This window comes from Callithrix jacchus, chromosome 10 (genome assembly GCF_049354715.1).
Source record: "Callithrix jacchus isolate 240 chromosome 10, calJac240_pri, whole genome shotgun sequence".
NCBI lineage: Eukaryota > Metazoa > Chordata > Mammalia > Primates > Cebidae > Callithrix > Callithrix jacchus.
In genome coordinates this window covers 120,156,918-120,172,121 of record NC_133511.1, presented here as the reverse complement: position 1 = coordinate 120,172,121, position 15,204 = coordinate 120,156,918, and the positions used below count along the sequence as shown (strand labels likewise).

The 15,204-nt window shown below is 49.4% G+C and overlaps 1 protein-coding gene and 2 non-coding genes across 4 annotated transcripts in view; 2 read left to right on the top strand and 1 right to left on the bottom strand.

Moving 5' to 3' along the window:
* SLC3A2 (solute carrier family 3 member 2) overlaps positions 1–15,204 on the bottom strand; it is a 41,161-nt gene that overhangs the window by 2,884 nt on the left and 23,073 nt on the right. Inside the window, exons 1-8 of one of the 2 annotated variants that reach the window (XM_035263019.3) lie at positions 6,673–6,769; positions 5,761–6,189; positions 5,161–5,334; positions 3,913–4,004; positions 2,407–2,475; positions 2,242–2,300; positions 1,571–1,751; positions 1,318–1,461 (exon numbers count right to left, since the gene is read on the bottom strand). In XM_035263019.3, coding sequence (XP_035118910.1) covers positions 1,318–1,461; positions 1,571–1,751; positions 2,242–2,300; positions 2,407–2,475; positions 3,913–4,004; positions 5,161–5,334; positions 5,761–6,184 — 1,143 coding nt within the window. In that variant the 5' untranslated portion in view covers positions 6,185–6,189; positions 6,673–6,769. Of the gene's footprint in view, positions 1–1,317; positions 1,462–1,570; positions 1,752–2,241; positions 2,301–2,406; positions 2,476–3,912; positions 4,005–5,160; positions 5,335–5,760; positions 6,190–6,672; positions 6,770–15,204 lie in introns of those variants that run through there. The other variant, XM_003734288.5, reaches the window with a different exon arrangement.
* LOC118145852 (U4 spliceosomal RNA) lies at positions 8,872–9,010 on the top strand. Its single transcript, XR_004731348.3, has one exon. It is a non-coding gene; the product is annotated as a U4 spliceosomal RNA (small nuclear RNA).
* LOC118146047 (small nucleolar RNA U13) lies at positions 11,664–11,764 on the top strand. The gene has a single exon (XR_004731511.2). It is a non-coding gene; the product is annotated as a small nucleolar RNA U13 (small nucleolar RNA).

Here is a 15,204-nt window from a genome sequence, read left to right as displayed (position 1 = left end):
TAAGCCCAGCAGTTTGGAAGGCCAAGGTCAGGGGATCACTTGGATCCTGGAGTTTGAGACCAGCTTGGGCAACATAGTGAGACCACGCCTCTATGAATTTTTAAAATTCGCTGCAGTCAGGCACAGTGGCTCATACCTGTAGTCCCAGCACTTTGGGAGGTCAGGGTGGGCAGATCAATGGAGCCCAAGAGTTGAAGACCAGCCTGGGCAACAACAGTGAAACCTTGTCTCTACAAAAATTAGCTGGGTGTGGTGGTGTGCACCTGTATCCCCAGCTACTCAGGAAGCTAAGGTGTGAGTATTGGTTGAACCCAAGAGTCAGAGGTTGCAGTGAGACATAATCGCACCACTGCACTCCAGCCTGAGCGACAGAGCAGACCCTGTCTCCAAAGTAAAGGAAAAAAAAGATTAGGTGGGCATGGTGGCATGCACCTGTAGTCTCACCTACTGAGGAGGCTGAGGTGGAATGATGACTTCAGCCTGGGAGGCAGAGGCTACAGTGAGCCAAGATCATGCCAAGGCATTCCAGCCTGGGCGACACAGTGAAATGCTATCTCAAAGAAAAAAAATGTCGAGGACCAACAGTAACCCCACGTCTAAAGCTATCAAATGCCTTTGTAGTAGCACCCCTACCATGTGCTTCTTTTTTTTTTTTCCTTTTTTTTTTGAGAAGGCATCTCATTGTTGCCGAGGCTGGAGTGCAGTGACACAATCTCGATTCATTCGCCTCCCAGTTCAAGCGATTCTCCTGACTCAGCCTCCCCAGTAGCTGGGACTACAGGTGTGCACCATCATGCTCAGCTAATTTTTGTATTTTCAGTAGAGACAGGGTTTCACCATGTTGGCCAGGCTGGTTTCCAATTCCTGACCTCAGTCTCCCAAAGTGCTGGGAATACAGGCATAAGCCACCATGCCCAGCCACTGCCATGTACTTCTCCTTTACTCATCTGGCTCCCTCCCTCACTAAACTATGACCCCTGAGGGCATAGAGTCTAGCACAGTACCCTCTGTCCAAAGAATAAAAGAATGAATGAATGAATGGTGACTACCAGACTAAACATCTTCCAGGTACCAGGCATTACCATTAAAAACATGCCCTCATTTAATCCTAACCACCCTTCAAAAATTGCAGTAACACAAGAGATGACAAACTTCAGAAGGGTAAAATAATTTGCCCAAAGCCACACAGCCACTCAGCTACCAACTAGGAATCAAATGCGGTTTCACCCCAAGGCTAACGTCTCTCTGCTGCCATCCCCAGAATCATGATAAGACGGATGAACAACCTCCCTGTGATGGACAGACAGCAAGCAGTACCTGTCCAGGAACGGCAGCCGCCTCCAGGCCAATCTCATCCCCGTAGCTGAAAACAGGGGTCCCTGGCAGGGTGAAGAGCATCAGCTGGTAGAGTCGGAGAAGTTGAGCCGGCAGGAAGGAAGTCAGGAGCCCTGCCTGAGACAACTACAAGGAGAGACCCCAGTGAGCCCCGTCGCCCACCCCTGCCTCCCTCTCCCATCAACCCTTTTCCCCAAAGCCCACCTGCCCCCTTTCCCACCAGCATGGTACTCACACTCCAGCTGCACCAGCGATTGCCAGTGGCATTCAAATACTGTGTGACTAGGGATTTTGTATGCTCCCCAGTGAAACTGGAATTAGACAGGTACGAGCTAGTCAACAGCAAGTCTTTGTTGGATTCGAGTAGGCTCAGGATCTGCTGAAGGTCAGAGGAGTTAGTCCCTGCAATCAAGAGCCTGCAGAGGGGAGAGAGGGGATCAAGGTTGGTATAAGAAAGAATGGCGCCAGGCGCCATGGCTCACACCTGCAATCCCAGCACTTTGGGAGGCCGAGGCAGGTGGATCACTTGGGGTCAGGAGTTCAGGACCAGCTTGACCAACATAGTGAAACCCCATCTCTACTAAAGATACAAAATTAGCCAGGTGTAGTGGTGCATGCCTGCAATCCCAGCTACTTGGGATGCTGAGGCAGGAGAATCACTTGAACCCAGGAAGAGGAAGTTGCAGTGAGTGGAGATCGCGCCATTGCACTCCAGCCTGGGCAAGAAGAGCAAAACTCCATCAAGAAAGAAAAGAATAAGACTCTTAGCGGAGGAAAAATTTAATTAAAAAAAAGAAAAGGATACAGAAAGTTCTCTAGACTAGGAACCCCCACTTCTTAGGCCTAGCACTCCACTGAGGGGTTCCCACAATGGAGCTGAGTCAGCAAAATGGTGCCTGTACCCACCTATCTTCACTGAAGCCCTTGGTGATGTTTTGCCACTCAGCCAAGAATGAGGATGCATCCTAGAAAGAAAAAAGCAGAATCAAGGAACAGAAGGTATCCTCAGGGTCTGGCTGAGTCCCTCTGTTCTCACCCAAGCTTTGTCCCTAATATGGAAAGGGAACTCACCTTCAGATTCTCTATGTCCCGAACCTGGAACCCATCCACGCCAGCTTGCAGCCAAAACTCCAGAGCATCCTATGGGGGGCAGAATAGTAGAGGACAGACATCAGTTCTCAGGAAAAGGCTCCGAAAATTCCAGTCCACACTAAACCTCACTCAACACACACTTCCCCAGGACCTGGGCAGACTCTTGTGCCTTGCCTGGGTCTTCCCTTGCTGCACTACAAAGGCTTAGCCCTGGCACCCCGCCAGTTCTACCCTTCCACTGATTTTCTTAGTGCTACAGCATTTTAGTTCTCTATTCCCGCCTCTGGCAAATCACACAGCTTCACCTTTGAAAGCTACACAAAGGGGCCCAGAGAAGATGTCCACAAACATAACTTCATTTAACACTTAGTGTTGGAAGGTTAGTATGTCTGTTCTAGAGATGAAGAAACAGAAGCAGGGAGACATGTCCATGGGTCATAATCAGTGAGCAGCAGACAGGATCGAGAATGTCAGTCAAGATCCCCCCTCTCCCAGCTTCCTGAGGCCCAGGGAAGGTGTGAGTATAAGAGCCACTCAGAGAAAGACTAAGGATTGAAGATTGACATTCAAAGCACAGCCCCAGGGCAGTTTAGATTTGAAGAGGCCAGTGCTGCAGAGTAAGAGCCCTGGCACTCATCTGGTGCACAATGTGGAACTTCCTCCCACTCTCCCTTTCTTCCCTTTCCCTGGGCCCCCTGCTCTGTCCTCTGGTCTCCATTTCCATGTGAGGGTACCACCCCTCACACCAAACCATCCAAAAACATTCTCTTATCAGTAACTTTTAGAAGGTCCGCTAGGCAAGGCCTAAACTGGACAGTGCCCGGGTCCTACCCAAATGCTGGGAGTCCAGAATTCTATCTCACAATGACAGCTACCAGCAGTGTCAGTATCTGCCTCCATTTTTGTTCTACCCATTCTGAACAAGTCAGTGTCCTAGGACCCAGGAATCAGGAGCTAGGATGACATTCAAAGCCCTACTCCTAGCCTGCTGGGTATAGATTTGAGCCTATGGCAAATGAGATACAGTTTTACAGGGAATTAGAAAACATCTATAAAATACTTGGCATAGTCCCAGACACATAGGAGTACCCCAGTGCTTATAATTTCAGACTGGGCTCTATTCCAAACACATCAAACAAGAACTGGGAAACCAGTCAGGATAGGATTCCCACAGACAAAGAGCTTCCTCTCCCAAAAGAAAGAAAAATCAAACTTCCAGACTGACATCTGAGAAGGTCCCTTCCTGGCACTGTCTCATCCTCAGAGTCAAGGAAGTAAGAAATATAAAAGATCAGAAAAGGAACAAGAAAAACAGAGGTGTGCTATTGGCCTATCCCTCGACTACGGGAGGAGGCGTTCCTGCTTGGCCCCAAGGAGCAAAGGGACCCTTCAACTGGAGCCAGGCTGGGTCTACAGGGCTTGCTGTGAAAGGACCATCCCAGCCCCAGCATCTGACTTCCACCAGCCATCAGCTCCAACACTCACCTTCACCTTGGTGGCCACAGTGTCAACCTGAGTGGAGAACCACGAGTTCTCACCCTGGTAGTTGGGAGTGAGATCCAGAATGATGCGGATGCCTAGAACAATGGAGGAAGAGGCAGTCATGAGACAGTCTAGGGGTTAAGGAGAAATAAGGAAATCAAAAATGCAACTCAATGAGTGTTTCCTATGTATTATTTGGTACAAAAGTTTGAATTTGAACCCTGGCAAAATTCATCCTATTGAAATAGATGTGAGCAAGGAAGGGCCTTAAGTTATTGGAAGGCAGGCAGGTGTGGTGGCTCATGCCTGTAATCCCAGCACTTTGGGAGGCCGAGGCAGGCGGATCACCTGAGGTCAGGAGTTCAAAACCAGCCTGGCAAACATGCTGAAAAACATCTCTAAAAATAAAAAAATTGCGGGGTATAGTGGCTCACAAGTTCAGGAGTTTGAGACCAGCCTGGCCAACATGGTGAAGCCCCGTGTCTACTCAAAATAAAAAAGTAGCTGGTGAGGTGGTGGGCACCTGTAATCTCAGCTACACAGGAGGCTGAGGCAGAATTGCTTGAACTGGGGTGGTGGAGGTTGCAGTGAACCGAGATCTCGCACCACTGCACTCCACCCTGGGCGACAGAGCAAGATTCCATCTCAGGGGGGGAAAAAAATTATCCAGAATTGTCCAGATGTGGTGGCACACGCCTACAGTTACAGCTACTCAGCAGCTGAGGCAAAAGAATCACTTGAACCCCAGGGGAGGAGGTTGCGGTAAGCTGAAATCATGCCACTGCACTCCAGCCTGGGTGACAGAACGAGACTCCATTGTTTAAAAAAAAAGACATCGGAAAGCAGAAAGTTTATAGTGCAGAGAAGTGGACCCTGTGTTCTCCACTCCCAAAGTGAACCTTTTTAAACGTGTCTATACTGAGTTGTAAAACAACATTTGGGATTCCCCACCCCCAAAAGAACATAGTGTTTTGCAAGTCTAAAACGACTGATTTAGTAAATATCTGCATTTTGCAAATAAGGGCATTGAAGCCCAGAAATTAAATGACCTGTTCAAGATTCCACAGCCAAGTCGGAAGCCCCCAAACGACTGCAAATAAATCCATTTTAGGCTGAAGACAGCCCAATCTCCCCTCTACCTGCCCTAGGAAAACTCGAGCCAGTTCGGAGGAAACCAGACAAAACTTCTATCCTACTTCCCTCTGGCCAAATCCCTTCTACCTGATTCCTTGGGAACCCCGGGATACCCACTCTTTTTTTTGGCAGATTGCAAGAGACTGGCAAAATCTTCCTTGGAGCCAAAATTAGGGTCGATCTGCAGCAAGTCGGTCCCAGCAACATCATCCTTCTGGTTCTTGTGAATTGGGCCCAGCACAAGGCCCTTCACCTTCAGAGAGCTGAGGTAATCGAGATGCCCCTTCAGACCTGAAATGGGGGGCTGGGTTAAGAGGTGAGGCTCCTCTGAGGGGCCTCTGACCTCCCCACTCTCCCTTCCCCCAGAGCCTAAGGTTGGGACTGGGAGCGGGGACGGGGGAAAGGGGGAGGTGAGATTGAATCACGAGACTCGGGAGCTGATGTAAGGAGCCCTGCAAGTTACTTCAGAAACCGGTTGCAACTGGCTCCAGGCGCCGCTGGGAGTGAGGACGCTGAGTCACCCACCCTCGTGACAAAGTGAGGGGCGGGGCGGTTTTCTTCAAAGAAAGGAGGGAAGGACAATGTACCGGGAGGGGGTGTGGGGAGAACAGTCCTGGGTACCGGATGGAGGGGAGAACCGGCTAGATCACTCTGGGGACAGGGGAGGGGGTCTGCTGGCCACAGATTCAACCAGGGACAGGGACGCGCTGCACTCACCCGCCAGGTTGCCCGCGCCGTTGCCCTGGAAGCCCTGAAGGTCGCCGATGCGGTAGAGGGCGCCCGTGTGCCACCACTTCTGCACGGGTAGATCGCGACAGCGCGGCGCCCGCACGATTATGACCACGGCACCAGCCAGCATGCCGAGCCAGCCGAGCCAGAAGAGCAGCAGCAGCACCCAGCGGGTGCGCACCCAGCCAGGGCTGCCCGCCACCTTCAGCAGCTCCTCTTTAGAAAGGCCCGTGAACTTGGCCGCGGCTGCCGCCTCCGCCTCATCTTCCGCCACCTTGATCTTCACCAGACCATTCTTCTCGGCGCCCGCCACGGCCATGGCCGCCCCAGACGCCGCGTTCATCGGCTGCTTCTCGGGTTCTAGCTCATTCAGCTCCACCTCCTTCATATCCACCTCGGTGTCCTGACTCATGGTGCCTGCAGAACGGGCGACACGACTCAGACTGCGGTCAGATGGTGGCTCAACCCCTACCCGGAACCCCGGACACAGAACGATCTCCCTGGCCCGGGTGACTACGCGCAGCTTCCGCTAGTACATCTGCTCGGCAGCGGGTGCGGCCTCAGGGTAGGGGCAGGGGAGCCGAGCCCCGCCCCGCCCCGCCCCTTAAGGTGGAACCTCGGCGACTGCCCCAGCCGTTGCGGGCGACTCAGGATAGTAAAGTCAGGAACACGCCTTCGACAGTACTTTCTGCGTCGTCCTATTTCTCATCTCCAATCTAACCCTAAGGTTCTTTTCAACCTGAGGCTGGGACCGCTCGGCGCGGAGCCACCTTTAAGTGGACGAGGCCTGTGATCCAGCCCCAAATCCCGAGGTCCCTCCTGCGTCCCTTAGGCTTAACCGCCCCCAAAGGCCCCCATTCCGGCAGGCTAGTGACTACCCCAACACTATCCTCTACTTGCCCGTGGTTCAGGGCTCTGGCCACCGCCTGGTATTCCCAACTTTGCATGGCTGCTATCACTCTCAGAGGCAGCCAGACACAGCTTCGGTCTTTTCCCCAAGGCTTGCCCTCTCGGGCCTCGGCGTAGACCTCTGCTTCCGTGCAGGGCTTACTCCCACTCGTTTTGCAAGACTCTTCTTGAGTTTAATTTCAAGTACTTAACTCATGCAGCAACTATTTATTGTGCACTCACTCCAATACTTTGCTTTGTTAACTTTATTGAATTAACGCTAATCCAGTCTTCTTCACAGTACTTTAAAATCAATGTTTGGGCAGGAGAGTTGAGGTAGACGCCCCCCTTCTAATCCTACCCCACCCCCAGCTGGATGTTTAGCAGCTAGGAATCAGACATCCAGAAGAGACTGACAAGCCTGTAATGAACATAACAGAGCTGGGAATCAGAGGCATCCACCGTTTTCCTAGAATAGACCAGAAGATGCCACGGCCAGACTCTTACCCACCTTACAGGGCACAGATTACCCCAAATTCCCCCAAGGTCCTGTCTCCCTATCACTTCACTGTATTAGGTCTTGGAGGCATCTGGTACTGCAGACGCTTTGAAGACCTCTAGAATTCCCTTCACAGGGTCCTTGGATTGAAGTGGGGCAGAGACAGATTCACAGCAGGAAACTACCGGACATCAACACCATGGAGTGCCAACACTCTCAAGAACTCCTTGTTCCTCAACAGTGCCAGTTGGGATATTTTCAGAGAGGAGCTGGAGGAAATTGGTTCATTCTCCCTTTCCCACCAAGACTGGAAGCCAAGATTGCTGTGTACTTAGAAGAAAGCAAAAGCCAATATCTTAAGTAATAACAGAGAAAACAGTGTAGAAAGGCTCATCCTCGGCCGGGCGCGGTGGCTCACGCCTATAATCCCAGCACTTTGGGAAGCCAAGGCGGGTGGATCACGAGGTCAAGATCGAGACCATCCTGGTCAATGAGGTGAAACCCCGTCCCTACTAAAAATACAAAAATCAGCTGGGCATGGTGGTGTGCACCTGTAGTCCCAGCTACTCGGGAGGCTGAGGCAGGAGAATTCTTGAACCCAGAAGGCGGAGGTTGCAGTGAGCTGAGATCGTGCCATTGCACTCCAGTCTGGGTAACAACAGCGAAACTCCGTCTCAAAAAAAAAAAGATAGAAAGGCTCATCATCCTCTGCTAGTCCCTTCTGCAGCCTAAGGCATCCATCCCCATCCCCACCCTAGGAACAAGGGGTGCACGGGGCAGCCCCTGTGAGAAGCAGAGCAAGTGGGTAGATTGGGGTTCAGACCAGTGCTTAAAGATAAGAGGTCCAAGGTGCCCTGCATGTGCCAGATAAAAAGTGCCAACCAGAGGTTCTGAACAGACTTTATCTCTAGCACAAAAGCTCAAGGCTGGGTGCAGTGACTCACACCTGTCACCTAGCCCTTTGGGAGGCCAAGGAGGGAGGATTGCTTGAGGTCAAGAGTTTAAGGCCAACCTGGGCAACATAGTAAGACCCCATTTCAAGATAAAGACATAAATTTTAAAATTATCTGGGCCTTGCTGGGCACAGTGGCTCATGCCTGTAATATCAGCTATGGCATGAGAAATGGAGGCTATGGCATGAGAAATCACTTGAACCCAGGAGGCAGAGGTTGCAGTGAGCCGAGATTGGGCCACTGCACTCATCTGGGTGACAGAACAAGACTCGTCTCAAAAAAACTAACAGGCCAGGTGTGGTGGCTGACATCTGTAATCCTAGCACTTTGGGAGACTGAGGCCAGCGGATCACTTGAGGTCAGGAGTTCGAGACCAGCCTGGTCAACATAGTGAAACCTCATCTCTACTAAAAATACAAAAATTAAGCAGGCATGGTGGTGCACACCTGTAGTCACAGACTTGGAGGAGTGAGGCACAAGAATCTCTTGAACCTGAGAGGCAGAGGTTGCAGTGAGCCAAGATAGCGCAGGTGCACTCCAGCCTGGATGACAGAGTGAGACTGTCTCAAAAAAAAAAAATTATCTGGGACTCCTAATGTGTCCCTGTAAGTCCCATCAGGTGCCAACACTTAAGGGAAGCAAAAGCAAGAGGATCACGTGAGTCCAGGAGGTTGTGAGGTGGCAGTGAGCGATGGTGGCACCAATGCATCCCAGCCTAGGAGACAGAGCAAGACACTGTCTCTAAAAATAAATAAGAAAAGCTTTGCACAATGGCAGTATCGTAGCCAATGAGGTTTATCCGAGGCGCGATTATTGCTAATTGAAAACTTTTCCCAATACCCCGCGGTGATGACTTGCAATAGTCAGCACTGGTAATTTTTGACAGTCTCTATGGAGACTGATTTTAAAAGATAATAAATAAATAAATAAATAAATAAAAGGTTGAAAACTGTGAGGTCAGAAGCCGTCTTTGAGATGGTCCAACATAACTCCCTAGAAACATAGTATCTCACTCACAGACCCTCATGGCTCTAAACGGCTTAAGTCAATTCCTTTTGTGTGCCTGTGTGGTTTTGTTTGTCTGTCAGGTTCAAGCAATTCTTCTGCCTGAGCCTCCCAAGTAGGTGGGATTACAGGAAGTGTCCGCCACCACACCCTGCTAGTTTTGTATTTCTAGAAGAGACAGGGTTTCACCATGTTGGCCAGGCTGGTCTTGAACTCCTGACCTCAAGTGATATGAATGCCTAGGTCTCCCAAAGTGCTGGGATTGCAGGGGTGAGTCACTGTGCCCGGCCCTGAAGTCACTTCCTTCTGCACACATAAAGAGGATAAAACAGCCCGGCATGGTGGCTCATGCCTGTAATCCCAGCACTTTGGGAGGCCGAGGCGGGCGGACCACAAGGTCAAGAGATCGAGACCATCCTGGTCAACATGGTGAAACCCCGTCTCTACTAAAAATACAAAAAATTAGCTGGGCATGGTGGTGCATGCCTGTTGTCCCAGCTACTCAGGAGGCTGAGGCAGGAGAATTGCCTGAACCCAAGAGGCGGAGGTTGCAGTGAGCAGAGGTCGGGCCATTGCACACCAGTCTGGGTAACAAGAGCGAAACTCTGTCTCAAAAAAAAAAAAAAGAAAAATAGCCACGTATAGCTGTGGGCACCTGTGATCCCAGCTACTCGGGAGGTTGAGGCAGGAGAATCACTTGAATCCAAAAGGCAGATGTTGCAGTGAGCCCAGATTGCGCCACTGCACTCCAGCCTGAGAAACAAGAGCAAAACTCAAAAAAATATATATATAAAATATAATAATAAAACAAACGAATAAATTAGGAGATGGAGGGCAGGAAAACAGACAGACTAGAGAGAAAAGACTGGAAAAAGGGACCAGAGGTGCCCTGAGAGCCTCAGATCCTGCAATATGTGTTGACATAAAGCTTAATATTTACTAAAGGAACACAAAGAATATTAACTTTTCAAGAAGAATTTAGCCTTCAAGAGAAGGCTGGGACAAAGCAAAGGAAAAAAAGCTGTTTGGTAGACCACATGCTAATAAGGTGCACTCAGACAGACAGATGGCGGTGGAGCCTTGAAATGCAGAGGGCCAAGTACATAAAAAGTTCCTTTCTAACCCTCTGCTGCAAAAATCCATGTCACATGCTTCCTAACACACAAGGATTACTTGATGTTAGCCTGAAAACAGGACATTTATTTTTCCTCAAACATATAAAAAAGATCGACCAGGTACAGTGGCTCATGCCCTTAATTCCAGCCTCTGTAAGTAAGGCCAAGGCAGGAGGATCACTTGAGCCCAGTAGTTTGAGACCCGCCTGGGCAACATAGAGAGACCCCATCTCTACAAAATATTTAAAAATTAGCCAGGCATGGTGGCTCACCCCTGTGGTCCCAGCTACTCAGGCGGCTGAAGTGGGAGGATGACTTGAGCCCTCAGGTTGAGGCAGCAGTGAGGATCACACCATTGCATTCCAGCCTGGCTGACAGAGCCTGACCCTATCTGAAAACAAACAAACCAGCCAGGCTCGTGTAATCCTACCACTTTGGGAGGCTAAGGCGAGTGGATCACCAGGCCAGGAGTTCCAGACCAGCCTGACCCAGGATGGTGAAACCCTGTCTCTACTAAAAACTACAAAAATTAGCTAGGCGTGGTGGCATGTGCCTGTAATCCCAGCTACTAATGAGACTGAGGCAGGAGAATCACTTGAAGCTGGGAGGCGGAGGTTGCGGTGAGCTGAGATGGCGCCATTGCCCTCCAGCCTGGGTCACAGAGCGAGACTCTATCTCAAAAAAAAAGCAGGTCAATATGTGGAAAAGATGGTGCAGTATTATTATTATTATTTTTTTGAGAGAGAGAGAGTGTTTCACTATTGATGCCCAAGGCCGGAGGGCAATGGTGCAATCTTGGCTCACCGCAACCTCTGCCTCCCGGGTTCAAGCGATTCTCCTGCCTCGGCCTCCTGAGTAGCTGGGATTATAGGCATGTGCCACCACGCCCAGCCAATTTTGTATTTTTAGTAGGGACAGGGTTTCTTCATGTTGGTCAGGCTGGTCTTGAACTCCCGACCTCAGGTGACCCACCCACCTCGGCCTCCCAAAGTGCTGGGATTACAGGCCTGAGCCACCACACCCAGCTGGGGCAGTACTTTTGAACATTTTTTAGAATTATTTAATTTTATTTATTTCTTTATTTGGAGACAGAGTGGTGGCATGCGCTTACAGTCCCAGCTACTTGGGAGGCTGAGGCAAGAGAATCGCTTGAACCCAGAAGGCAGAGGCTGCAGTGAGCAGAGATCCAGCCTGGCTGACAGAGCGAGACTCTGCCTCAAAAAAAAAAAAAAAAAGAAAGAGAAAGAGAAGGAAAGAAATGCAACTCAGGAAAGCCCCTTTCCCTTTTCTTAGGTCAAACTGTAAGCAAAGAATACAAAACCACATATTGAACAAGTAATGGCAGGTAGTAAGTACTAAAAAAAGAAACCATTGAAATATTCAAATACAGTTCAATTTACATTAAGAAGCCATTCAAAGATGACTGAAGGGATCCTTTCGTAGTTCATAAGCATGTTTGGGTGTTCACGGGCACGTGTAACATGTGCCTCTCTTAAACTTCGTTATGATGCTGACACATCATCCAGCTGACGGACGCAGTGGCTCACACCTGTAATCCTAGAACTCTCGGAGGCTAAGACGGGCAGATCACTTGAGGTCAGGAGTTCCAGACCAGCCTGGCCAACATGGAGAAACCCCATCTCTACTAAAAATACAAAATTAGCTGGGGGTGGTAGTGCACGCCTGTAATCCCAGCTATTTGGGAGGCTGAGGCAGGAGAATCACTTGAACCCGGGAGGTGGAGGTTGCAGTGAGCCGAGATCGCACCATTGTACTCCAGCCTAGGCAACAAAAGCTAAACTGTCCAAAAAAGAAAAAAAAAAAAAAAAAAAAAACAAGTTCTGATGCTCAAAGTAAATAACATTAGTGGGTAATATCTTTGGTCAACCTCCTCCTGAGAGGGTCGTCCAGCTTACAGGTTAGTTTTAAGACTATGAGTAAGGCCAGGCGCAGTGGCTCAAGCCTGTAATCCCGGCACTTTGGGAGGCCGAGACGGGTGGATCACGAGGTCGAGAGATCAAGACCATCCTGGTCAACATGGTGAAACCCCGTCTCTACTAAAAATACAAAAAAAATTAGCTGGGCATGGTAGTGCGTGCCTGTAATCCCAGCTACTCACGAGGCTGAGGCAGGAGAATTGCCTGAACCCAGGAGGCGGAGGTTGCGGTGAACCGAGATCGCACCATTGCACTCCAGCCTGGGTAACAAGAGCGAAACTCCGTCTCGAAAAACAAAACAAAACAAAACAAAACAAAAAAAAGACTATGAGTAAACAGGATAGCCAGGTAAACTACTCACGTTCCTTTATATTTGCGCCCTAATCTCTCTGGCTCCTGCAAAGAGACTCTGGCCGCTTTCAGCCAAGAACTATAGAAAAATCCTTTAGGCCTTCTAAAAGAGTTTAAGACTATATTCTATAATTTCCTCTAATATCTTTCCTTTAATATTTTTGCCACCACCTTGAGTGAATTCTTATACCCCGTCTTACTAAGAAACAAAAACAAAAATTAGCTGGGTGTGGTGGCACGTGCCTGTAATCCCAGCTACTTGTGAGGCTGAGGCAGGAGAATTGCTTGAACTCAGGAGTTGGATGGTGCAGTGAGCCAAGAAGATCATGCCACTGCACTCCAGCCTGGGTGACAGAGACTCCTTCTCAAAAAAAAAAAAAAAAAAAAAAAAAAAAAAATATATATATATATATATCAATATATATATATTGGCCAGGCACAGTGGATCATGCCTGTAATCCTAGCCCTTTGGGAAGCCAAAGTGGGCAAATCACGAGGTCAGGAGTTCAAGTCCAGCCTAACCAAGATGGTGAAACCCTGTCTCTACTAAAAATAAAAAAACTAGCCGGCACAGTGGCAGGTGCCTATAACTCCAGCTACTCAGGAAGCCGAGCCAGGAGAATCGCTTGAACCAGGGCAGCAGAGGTTGCAGGGAGCCGAGATCACGCCACTGCACTCCAGCCTGGGCAACAGAGTGAGACTCTGTCTCAAAAAATTAACTGGGCACGGTGCAAGCACCTGTGGTCCCAGCTACCTGGGAAGCTGAGGTGGGAGGGACCACCTGAGTCCAGGAGGTTGAGGCTACAGTGAGTCATGACTGCACCACTGCACTCTAGCCTGGGCAACGGAACTAGATCTTGACTACAATAATTAAAGTAAAAATTTAAAGTGAATAAATAAGTAACTGATGAGTCAGGCCAGGTGTTATGCCTCATGACTGCAACTCTGGGAGGCCAAAATGAATGGGAGAATCATTAGAGCCCAGAAGTTTAAGACCAAACAGAGCAACATAGCAAGACCCCGTGTCTCTACAAAGAAGAGTTTGATTTTAATTAGGTGGCCGGACATGGTGACTCACACCCAGTACTCCCAGCACTTTGCAAGGCCAAAGTAGAATTACTTGAGCCCAAATTCTGCTGTCTGTTTTTTTGTTTTTTGCTTTGAGACAGGGTCTCACTCTTACCCCGGCTGGAGCGCACTGGTATCATCTCCGCTGACTGAAGCCTCAGCTTCCTCAGCTTAAGCAATCCTCTCACCTCAGCCTCCTGAACAGCTGGTACCACAGGAGCACGCAACCACGCCTGGCTAATTTTTGTACTTTTTGTTAGAGACAGGGTTTTGCCATGTTGTCCAGGCTGGTCTCGAACTCCTGGGTTCAAGTGATCTGCCTCCCAAAGTGCTAGCGTTAGAGGCGTGAGCCACCGCACTCAGCCAACAAATTCTTCTTTCAAAAAAACTGAAGGCTGGATACAGTGGCTCACACCTGTAATCCCAGCACTTTGGGAGGCTGACGCGAGCAGATCACAAGGTCAGAAGATTAAGACCATCCTGGCTAACACAGTGAAACCCTGTCTCTACCAAAAATACAAAAATTAGTCGGTGTGGTGGTGGGTGCCTGTAGTCCCAGCTACTTGGGAGGCTGAGGCAGGAGAATCGCTTGAATGTGGGAGGGGGAGGTTGCAGTGAGCTGAGATCATCCCACTGCACTCCAGACTGGGAGACAGAGCAAGACTCCATCTAAAAAAAAAAAAAAAAAAAAAGGCAAAAACCACAACAACAAAAAAACACCTGCAATGGCTGGGCATGGTGGTTCTTGCCTGCAATCCCAGCCAACATGGGAAGATCTCGAGTCCAAAAGGTCAAGACCAGCCTGGGCAACACAGTGAGACTCTGTCTCTACAAACAATAACCAAAAAAGCCCCCCACATATTCCTAAATAGAAAGATTTGATGTCATTTTTGTGGGAAGAAATGGTCAGGGGCAGACCTGTGTTACTTACAGTTAAATGATTACAAGTTTGCTTTGCTTTTTATACACAGAGATTTGTGCCACAGATCATATCCAAACAATGGTGCAGTAAAATAAAAGCAGAGATCCAGCGGTAACAGGAGGCCTATGGTGAAGACCGTCTGAGAGCGACCCGTAACCGCGGAACACTCGGCGTGGTTGCAGAGCAGAAGAATCTGCTTTGGTCCCACAGCTCCTCCCAACATAGAGTTTGTGCGAGGATCTCCTAAAGGGAGCTTATGCAAAACACTCTGGGAAGCAATGCAACCTCTGCTCTCAAGACTTGGGAAGGTCTTTGCAGATAGGAGCTGGTAAGACTGGAAGGCCTTACAGGGCAAAGATCACGGGAACACCACAGACTTGGCCTATGATGCTCGGGAGATAAAAGTCCCTTGATGCACTGTGTGTGGTCGGACCTTATGGCCGACCTCTCTTGCCAAAACACCTGGATAGACAATGAGTGGTAAAACCTCAGTGTCTTTAGCTTCAATAGCAAACATGGTTATCCTAAGAAACCTATTGAATGCTGGAGACACATGCTCTTCCTCAGGCTATCTTCCTCCTCAACCCCCCTCCCCACAGCCTGCAAGATTAACAAGATAATGCACCCAATAAAACTCATGAAGCCCAGAGCTGGGTTGGTGAGAGTGCTGGACCCTGGACCCATGCTGTAAAAT